At 43.6% G+C, this 10427-nt stretch overlaps 1 protein-coding gene across 4 annotated transcripts in view; it reads right to left on the reverse strand.

The window, feature by feature from the left end:
• The window catches only part of FAM13A (family with sequence similarity 13 member A), a 119370-nt gene extending 109617 nt beyond the window's left edge, over window positions 1-9753 (reverse strand). For 3 of the 4 annotated variants that reach the window (XM_033060314.1, XM_033060313.1, XM_033060310.1), the window contains exons 1-2: window positions 6960-7197; window positions 4101-4310 (exon numbers count right to left, since the gene is read on the reverse strand). In XM_033060314.1, coding sequence (XP_032916205.1) covers window positions 4101-4310; window positions 6960-7182 — 433 coding nt within the window. In that variant the 5' untranslated portion in view covers window positions 7183-7197. Of the gene's footprint in view, window positions 1-4100; window positions 4311-6959; window positions 7198-9724 lie in introns of those variants that run through there. The other variant, XM_033060312.1, reaches the window with a different exon arrangement.
• Between the last annotated feature and the right edge of the window lie 674 nt (window positions 9754-10427).

Here is a 10427-nt window from a genome sequence, read left to right on the forward strand (position 1 = left end):
GGTTGTGCATTGCAGTTACCATGGCACCCACTGGGCTGCAGGAGGAATTAAAGCATTTCTTTCCACCTCCGCAATCTATGGGAAGTGGGACTTCAGTATCTCTCTGCCAAGAAACAAGCTGCTTCAGACACCATCCTTCAGACATGATCCTGCCCCAGAGGGAAAAAAAAAAAATCATGCCTTGCTGCCATCAGGAGCAGAAACGTTGTAAGCCCTCCTCATAAGAAGGCTGTTGTCACAATCCAGCTTGAGACACCTCACTCTCTATCATTACTGCACTTTGCAGCACTGTATTTATCCTTCATTCCAACACACTGGAGGAAGAACACACTTCTTTTGCAACTCTGGTGAGGGTCACCTGCATAAAAATCCAGTTCCAAGAGTTTTTACTGCATAACGAACATCATCATCATATGGAAAACAAAAGTTATTTCTCTAGCTTGGAAATAGCTCTGATTACACTAAAATGACAATAAAAGCCAAAGGAAAAGGTTAAAATCATGTCAGAAGGGCCTGGAGAATCACAGATATCTAATGAATCAGATTTAGTGCACTGCTGCAGTTGCCATGATCAAAAGGTCAGCTCTCATCTATTCATTTTCACAGTCACTGTTCAGACGGAAATTTGACCTCTAAAATCTCCCAACACAAGTTGTATTTTTGGTTCTGCTTGTTCATGTAATTCAAACAGCTGCTGGCTACTAAGTGTTCTGTAAACTGACCTGTTGATCCGGAAGGGAGCTGCTCCTTCCCTTTCACTGCCACCCATCCCTTTCCCTGAAAAAGGCAAGGCTGTTCACAGGCACCAGACAAAACCATGCCAGCCATCACAGCTGTGAGTAGAAGCAAGTATGTGAAATAGAACTCACAACTTGCTGCTGGCCCACTGAAAAAATATAAATTCTATAGGATGGAGCAATGTCAAGAAGCCAGAGTGACGAAATAGCATTAACCTAATTAGACTGAGTAAGAAAGGAAGTCAGAGATGACATTTCACTGTACCTCCACTGGAGGAGGGAACAAAACAACAAAAAAGAAATTTACGGTACAATGGCACTTTGTCTTGATGAAAGCAAGTGACCTGTGAAAGGGGTAAGAGCTGTATGTACAGTTCCTAGTATACACAGATGTCTTAAGAGCCAGTGATCACGATATAGAAGATAAGGAGTGAAAAGCCAGAGGGAATAAACAAGTTCAGGCAGGGATTGCTGTATGGGAGCTGCTAATTTCTGGCTGAGGTTTCTCAAAGTACAGCCCATTTCACATGGGTGGGCACAGTTTTGCTCTGCAGTGAAGCCTCAGCCACAAAGAGATTATGATGGACACTTTTTAGGCCAGAACTCCCCGTAAGGAGCAGCTTTTATTTGTTAGGTACTGTGAAGAGTCCAGCCGACACCAAGGTCACTATCAGTGTGTCCCTGGCCTGTGCTTGCCATGCACATCTCTGATCAACATCGTTACAGAGGGAGGCCCTTCCCAGCTCCCACTGCCACTGTCCTTCTGCAAGGGCACAGAGAGAATGCTAGGACACACCACAATCCACTACACGATGTTTTATGGAACTGCATAGGCTTGGCATTATGCTGAATATTTATATAAACAAAAGCACTTTAGGAGTTGAGGGCAGCATGCAGAGTTCTGTTTCACACAACACTGCACAGGCTGCAGACAGCAATGCCAAACCAGCTGCATGGACTTCCTGAACACCAACAGGACTGCTTCTCTCTTTCATAACAGGGCAGATTATTTCTCTTTGATTTGGCAACACACTCGATAGCTGGAATTGAAAAGGGTTACAGCTACATGTAGAATTTGTAATTTTCAGTCCAGCTATTTTTAACTAGAGGAATCACTCTCCAACCATTTTTATAGTAAGTAAAGTAACTATATGTTCCCAGGCCAAGATCTCAGCTCGCTTAAAAAATGCTGATAACAATCCCTAAAAATACACCAAAAGAAATCTAACATAATCCTAGAAAAACAATCGCCATGCAAAGCTTCAACAGGAGGGAATATAGAGGTTGTGACAGAGCTTGTATTTGCCTTCACTGCAGACATGTCGCAAAGTGGCTCCAGATTCAAAGTTATTTTTTAATAACCTGTTGACTCAGAAACAGTTTGACCTACTCTCTTCACAGTTTACAAAATGAACACCCAGGCATGCACTCTCCTGGTACCATTTTGCAACCAATACCCTTGCACATACTTTGATAGGTGAACAGATAACTCCTGCAATCCTACACAGCTGGTTGATCATTTAACTGCAAGCAAATGCCCACCCACCACTTAACCTGATCTGAACACGATGAAAATCACAGTGCCTTTCATAACTACTCATTTATGCTGTATTTTCTAGGGCATGAAAAACTCAAGTTTTCTTCAAACTTTACAAAAGCCTCCCCCTTCTCACAACAGCCAAAGGCATTTTTCAAATAAGACTTTTTTGCCCCTAATCAAAATTATAATGGCACTAAGCTTGATCTTATTGCGAAATACAGGCAAACTTAGCTATAAAGACATGTCACAGTTAGATTCATTTTTGTAGAACTGGGTTCATAGGTTACACCAGTAACTTTATTTGGAAACAAGAAAGTTTGGTGAGTAAATCTGCTAAGTAATGGTATCCAACTCATTTCCCTAGAAAGTACTAGGGGGATTTTGCCTTTCCTGTGGGAGAGAGAAAAAATTAACCTTTCCACAAACACCAAACAGCACTGTTCACAAAGGACAGTGTTCCTGGTAGTTCCTGGTATAATACACCAATATGACCTTTGTGGGGGCAGATATATGGAACAGCAAAGGTGTGACTTATTTATTTATTATTAATTTACACTTAAGTTGTGATTTATGAGAAAGAACATAACTAAACACAGCTCATGAGTTAGACTTGGTGAAATCTGAAAGTCCCCAAAGAAAGTACAGCAACGACCAGAAAAAAGGGACTTTCTAAAACAATAGCACCTTCCTACACAACACTTCCTGAACCCTATCCTTGTGCGTCAGACAACTTTACTAAATAGGGAACTATTTTACACACTCCACATGCAACCTACAACCAAAATGTCTGCACTCAAGGTAAAGCACAAAGCTCTCCTCCAGTGCACCATCAACACTCTTTACAATCCAAAAAAACAAAAGAAAGAAAGAAAACACACGGCACTATTCTCACTCTTCTTGGAAATGACTAAACCTCCTCTCCACTGAAGGCAAGAAAAGTGGGAGACCTCTAGACAAGAGTGTGAGAACTTTGCCCTGTCTTTCACTAGGGATGCACGTCACAGAGCATGTTTCTCCTGTGCAGCATTCTCCAGTAACTTTATCCACTCACTTTGCAGCATCTTAGGAAAACATGAAGAAGTGGTGTTGACTGCCTACAGCAAGAGAGATGAACTGTCAGTGACCCACACAGTCAAGGAACAGGGCCAACCACCACTTATTCCACCTACCATCACCACAGATTGTCAGATACAGATGAATAAGATTGAAACTTGCATAACTCTCTTTAAAATTTCTCAACTTTCCACAGCAGAAGTGGTGCTCTTTCCTATGGTTGATCCACAGCTTGAAGGTGGATGAGGGGGCGTGAATTAAAGAAAAAAAAGAAATCTTCCAGGTTGTGTGCTATGACAGGGTATAAAACAAAGTCTGCTGTTACTTGGAAACTGGTTCTTTTTTTTTGATGGACAATCAGTCTGTAAGAAGCAGAAACTTTGGCAGTGTATGCTTTTGGCTCAATCTGACCAACAGATGAAGGTCTAACTTCTCAGAGCCCATTACAGTGAAACTGCCAGAAACTACCCTAGCAAACAGAAGTAAATCTATGTCCTAAAGAGAATGCAATTATTGTATACAAGCATACTCAATGAAATCAGCTGATCATTTCACTTTTTATTCAACAGATATAACTGGATTAGAAAATCATAAATAGTCCAGTTTTTACCAAATACATGAGAAATATTTTTGTGCCTCTTGTAACAGAACTGCACATCTGGAAGCAGGTAAGAGCTGGAGCCAAAGGAAATGAGGAACAAAGTAAACTAAGAAACCAGTTATCCAGAAAGAAAGTGCATTAAAGGATGAAGACTTTACCTCTCACTTACCCTTGTAAAGCTGAATGAACCTGGGATGTAAGGCAGACGTGATAATGCCATCTGGCAACTCTCTCAAAAACAGTTTCAGTAGACTGGCTGCTGAGTACACATCAGCATCTTTAACAAGTTCCACCTCCTCCCCACGCTCGTACTGCAGACGCAGCTGCTCCACCATTTTCATGCTGCCATTCACCCTGAAGAGACCTTCCTGTGTCATACCTGTAATTATATATTGATTTAAGATTGAGCTGAACCACCACATCCCAGTGACATGATGAAACACATATTCTAGTTGAATAACACACATGTAGTAACACAAATGAGGGCAATTAATACACGACAATATTAAAAAACCACTACTTTTTCCCCAGAAACCCCCTCTAGTCAGGTAGTTGGATTATGACAAACAATAAATACTAATGACAAGATCTTGAGGCCTGGGATACTCTTCTGAGAACCCACAATACTGCAACACCACTGAGTTGTCTCACACCATGAGAAACCAACTGAGACAGCCACATTTTCCACTGGTATATTCCAACAGAAAAGGATCTACAATGCACTCTACAAAACATTTCTGTTGTTTCATTTTTGCAAGTAGCCCCTTCCCTTGAGCAGGACTGCCATACTCACACGTGACTACTTTCAGCTTTGTGATCCAGGGTAACAGGTTCTTACCTGAGACCATCATGATGCAAAAACATCTGAGTATGTGCTGAGTGCAGCAGTAACTCCACAGTGAGTTCTGCAACTTTATGGTAGTAGGAAATCTCAAAGAGCAAATAATGCATCGTGGACAGCACACAGCCCAAAGTATTTCACAATGAAAAAGAAATTGTATCGATCACTACAGGCCAGACACGCCACACCCAGTAAAGGAAATGTACAAAAAAAGGAGGCTTCAATAGATGAAGCCAGACTAATCATACTAAATTGAACAGCACTTTCTAGGCATTTGTTAAGCTTCAAAACCTTCTATGAAGACTCTAAAGCTGACCTCTATAAATTATTTTTTCTCTAGAAAACTTTCACTGCAAAAATTCTGCCTTTCAAATACTGTATATAGATGTGCTTGTTCTCCCTCAGAAGCCTAACACTAAGAGGATCGAAATATGTATTGTTTTCATCAGTTCAGACTGGACATCAAGGAACTGCAAACTGACAGAATACTTCCACTCCAGGAAATCAATTCTGAGGCAGCAGTCTGTAGAGAAAAATAATCTCTTTTATTGGACCAGAAGACAAACTGCTCCAATAAAGGGAAAAAAGGACAAGCACTCAAACATTTTACTTGACTAATATGAGATACTGTTGGCAGTTTGTGTTCCTGCATTCACAACAAAATGCATTCTCATGTGACATGCTGTGCTGCCATCTCGAGGGCAAAAAACACCACATCTCAATAAAGATTTTCATTTTTGCAGCACTCGTGAGCAAATGCCAGAGCCCCCAGACAGATCAAACTTCATTCCCTCTCTCTCACTCATTTATGGAAATAAAGAGAGGCTAGAACATCCTGAAAACAATGATTAGAAACTACTAAATAACACAGGGAAATTTGGTTTCATCTATAAATTTGGAAATAGGTAGTTTAATGCAAACTTAGTTTAAGGGTGTAGTTGCCCAAGAGTCAGCTCAGCCTGGGTGTCTGGGCCCTTGTTAAAAATGCCTTCACAGTTAACTTCACCATTAATTCACAAAACAAACCTTACACATGCACGGGACACCCATCTCAACAACTTTCCATATAAGAGGGTATCTTAGAGATGATGCTTGCATTTTGCAGAAAAAGAATGACCTTTATCTTTATCAGGGCCAGATAATCAACTTGGCATTCAGAAGCCCAACTAATCTTGCTGCAGAGTAGAAAACTTGGTTTATTTAGTCCATATTTGGGACACTGTCGTGTGGGATTCCAATCTTTTTATGGAACACAGAGCACAGCCCACAACTTGCAGTCAAGAGTGTCTGTCAGTTTCTGGTTTTGATTAAACCCTAAATGACGGAAAGCTTTTTCCATTCCTTCTCTTCCAGTATCCTCGCAGGCCACTTTAAGGCAGGATGAAGTAGATCAAGTAAGATGCTGCTGTGTAAAGGTAGGATCATGTTTTAAATTTGCACCGTACCTTAATCCAAAGTAATTTTCAAGCCATGTTTGCATCTATGATCTTCTGAGGATCTATCAAGATACAGTCATAGAATCTAAGCCTCTTCAATTGGATTATCATTACTGAGTAGCTAAAAGAAAAACCTTAAGGTAAAACCAGATGCAGCTCCTTAGAAGATGAAATTACCACCACAAAACCTTGCCCATTGCTGATCAAATGCCATTCAAGACATCTGTGCACCAGCGGTGCCCTAGGTTTCTGCAAGGACATGTATTTCAACAACAGGAACTAAAGTCCCATTAAATTAATGCAAAGAGAAGTTAAGAATTGAACACCTACTTCCTTGAGGGGAATAACTGGAATATATCTGAAAACCAGTAAGAACTTTTATTCCTTTTCAGTAATATTCTCTGTTGGGATGTGTGTGCATGTGTGTGTGTTCCTGTGACTTTCTTTATACGGAAAAAGTGTTAAAGACATGTTTTGCAACTGGAAGATGACACTAATCTTCACAAATGGAATACACTCCATTTATAAACCGAACAGCTTATTTATGAATAAGCTGCTACCTAACACTGTAACTCACCTTTATAAAAATACTAAACAGTAAGTTCAGCATCAAGGCAGGAAAAAAAAAACTAACCACATACAATAACATTCTTTGCCTGTGGTTCATGCCACAAGAAAACCCCACATTACTCCCTTTGAAGAGTCTTGCACAAAGAGTGCTACTAAGGAGAAGTGACTCCACTAAGCTTACCATGCTGGGTGAGGTACTCCACTATATTCCACACAACTATTGGGATTCCATTTCTGCTCAGTCCTTGCTGCTGGAGCTCCAAAAGACTCACACCAAACACCTTTGGACAGGTTGTATCCCTCTGCTTGTTCAGTGGAAGCACAGCTATCTTTTTCATGTCCTCCTTCAATCTCACAGTCGATTTGCTTTGCTTAAAGAAGCAGAGGAGAAAAAAAGCATGCATTAGTCACATTTGCTGTAGAAGGTTGTGTGGTCACAACACAAGCACGTCCATCAAAACTGGGTTTTATGCTCCAGCATAAGGGTTTGGCCCTACTTCCTTTTAATCCACAGGAAAAAAACCTTTGTGAAGTAGGAAAGTAAAAATGAACAGGGAAAACACTGAAGAGGAACAAGAATGTAGGTAAGGGAAAAAGACTTCTGCAGACAAGCTTGTTACTAGAATAACAAGTAACTGGGAGTAAGCAAGCAGGAGACTATTGTTGTTAATTCATGAAATTCACATGGGTTACAAAAGCAACTGGACAAACACAAACAATCCAAATACACCACCAGTAGCTCAGCTTGTCTCCAGGATGCCTGGCAGGGCAGTCCTCTCTGGAGAAGGCTCGCTACACTCTTCTTCCAAATACTGTTTCCTAGGGATTCATTTTGGCCACTGTCAGGTGAGATGGACCCTTATGAAAGATCTTCTGTTATGTTCAGTATCTGCTAAGTCTGAAATTTAATTACTGAGGTTTTAAGGCCAGAAAGGGACTATGTAATCTAATCACACAAAACAATGGGGGTGGAAAACCCACTGTACAGTAACACCTTAATCCCATAGGTTCTTCTGGAGGCACAACATTCTCACAAGTTTTGAGCTGCAGTGACAGAGAAACCATGGGAGGATAGTTAATAAAACCCAGGGGAATAAAACAATACATTACTAATTTATAGGATTGATAATAGGGAGAAATCTTAATCAGCCTACAGGATACACATTTGAAGACAGATCAAGGCAAAGCAGCAGCATCACCCACCACAGCTGCAATCACACTGCAGGAACCGGGAGCCACTGCTACCACAGAGTTCAATCTCTTCATTTAAGAAGCCCACCGCTGGCATGGTGCTTAAAAATAAACTTATTCCTACTGTGTTTCATTAATAAACTGGTAGTAGAAACTGTACACATGGAAAATACTGTATAGTAACACAAAAAAGTGCTCAAGCTCTTGCCTAAGTCTTGACACTTCACTGTGTTGATGGATTTTATCACGGCATACAAATTTTATTTTATTTTAAACAAACCTTTAAAATCTCTTCACTTGAGACACAATATTTTTACTGCAGTCTGTAAGCAACATGAACATCTGCTATGTTGCTAGTAAGCATGACTGTCCTTTCAGATATAAAATGATCTGGCAGTTCACTCACTTGGCTGCGCTTTTCCCATTAAACAGTTATTTGAAGCATATGTGTGCTCTACAGTCCCAGGTCCCACACAACACTCGTGTGATATTTACAAAAGACGTTCCTTATATAAACATCACAAGTATGTTTTATTATTTGTGAAACAGAACCGCAATATTGCATTATTGTGAGCACCTTATAAATATTTACAATGAACAGTAGATGCATCATTGTTTAAACTAAAATTTGACTAACATTAAAATACCACATCTCTTTTAAAAAACATGTTCCTGCCCATGATTAAATGAATAATAAACAATATTTATTCCAGGCAGAGACACACCAAGGGAAAAATCATGTAGACTAGGTTAAATTCAGAAGACAGCAAAAATCCTTTGAGCAGTTTCTGAGCAGCTGTGATGCTCAGGGAGCTTTTCCAATTAAGGCCTTCAATTAGCCTCACAGTCTTGCTCAGTTACAGGTTTCCAGCCTGTTTCAACATTCGAAAACCTGAGTCACTGAGTCAGATTTACTTAGGGAAACTCACTATTTAAATCTGCATGAGAACCGACAGACATTTGCCATGTCTACAGGAACAAGAGGAAATTTTTGAGCTTGTTTCAGGATCTGAAGAGGCTGCACTAACCAAGAACAAAAAATTATGTGGTTATCCAAAATACACATCCAACCAAAATCAAAATAAAGCCATCCCCTCAGAACAGCTCTGAAACAAAGAGATCAGTGTTATGCCGCCTTATAGATGGAAGATCTGACTTTACTCAGGGAAAACGTGTCCAAGTATTAATGCCACTGTTGCTGATTTCCAAGACTGGGAAAGCAACTTAATCATCGCTGCACCATGCCGCCAAAAAAGTGCCGCCCAGACACTTGGAAAAAAAGCTATTTATACGCCACAAGGACGCACTTTTACAGCTCATCCAACAACTTTCACGCGGGGAACGCGGCAGCGCGGTTGCTCTCTGGGTTTAAAAAAATAAACAAAAATAAAACAAATTTAAAAAAAAAAACAACCAAATGAGCGGCAGCTGCCGAGCATGGAGAAGGAGAAAGAAAGAAGGAAAGAAGGAAAGAAGGAAGGAAAGAAAGAAAGAAAGAAAGAAAGAGAAAGAAGAAGAGGGAAGGCGAGAAGAGATGGAGAGAGCTCGGGACGAGGAGCAGGCGCCGGGCCCGGACCGGCCCTGCCGTGCCCCGGCCCCACGAGGGACCCCGGCGGAGGGCGGCAGGAGCAGAGCAGCAGCAGCAGCAGCGGGAGGAGAGGAGGAGGAGGAGGCTGACCCAGCCGCCATCCGGCCGCGCTCCGCCGGCAGCACCGCCCCGCTCCCGTGCCCGTCCCGCCGCCAGCCCCTACTCACGCGTACGGCCAGCGCCCCGGCCCCCATGCCGGCTGCCGCTCCGCCCCGGCCGCCCGCCCCCGCTGCTCCCCGCGGGCCCCTGCCGGCCGCAGCCCCGGCCCCGAGGTGCCGCCCGCCGCCCCGCCCGCCCCGCGGCCCGCGGGGGGAGCGCGGCCGGGCCCCCGCCCCCGCCGGAGCGGCCGGGAGGGCTCGGCGGGACTCGGTCTGCCTCCCGGAGCTCGCCCGGGTCGCGGCGGGAGGAGCGCGGGGTGTGCGGCTGCACCGAGCGGCCCCCGGGTGTCACCGAGGCGCCGGGCCGGGCAGCCGGGACCTGGCGCTCGGCACCGCGCGGGGAGCGGAGCCGCTCCGCTTGTGTGCGAGCCTGGCCCAGAGCCGCTGGAAGTGTCGCCGCGAAGCCGCTGAGCCCAGTAACGTTGATGGGGTGCGGGGGAACCGCAACCGCGCCCGCCCGGAGGGCGAACGGAGGCGGGCAGCGGGCCTGGAGACAGAGCTGGGCAGCCGGGCCGAGCGCGCCCCTCAGTCCCACGGCCCCGCAGAGCAGGACGCGGTGCAGCACTCGGCCCGAGGCTGGAAAGTGTGAAGCCGTCCAAGCGTTGCCCCTCGTTATTGTTTTCCATCTAGGGATATGTTGGTGAAATAGAGAAAGGTTAAAGCGAAAAGTGGAGGCGAGGACACCCCACACACACGCCAGCAGTCACGGTGT

Source organism: Catharus ustulatus, chromosome 5, assembly GCF_009819885.2.
Source record: "Catharus ustulatus isolate bCatUst1 chromosome 5, bCatUst1.pri.v2, whole genome shotgun sequence".
In the NCBI taxonomy this organism is placed as follows: Eukaryota; Metazoa; Chordata; class Aves; order Passeriformes; family Turdidae; genus Catharus; species Catharus ustulatus.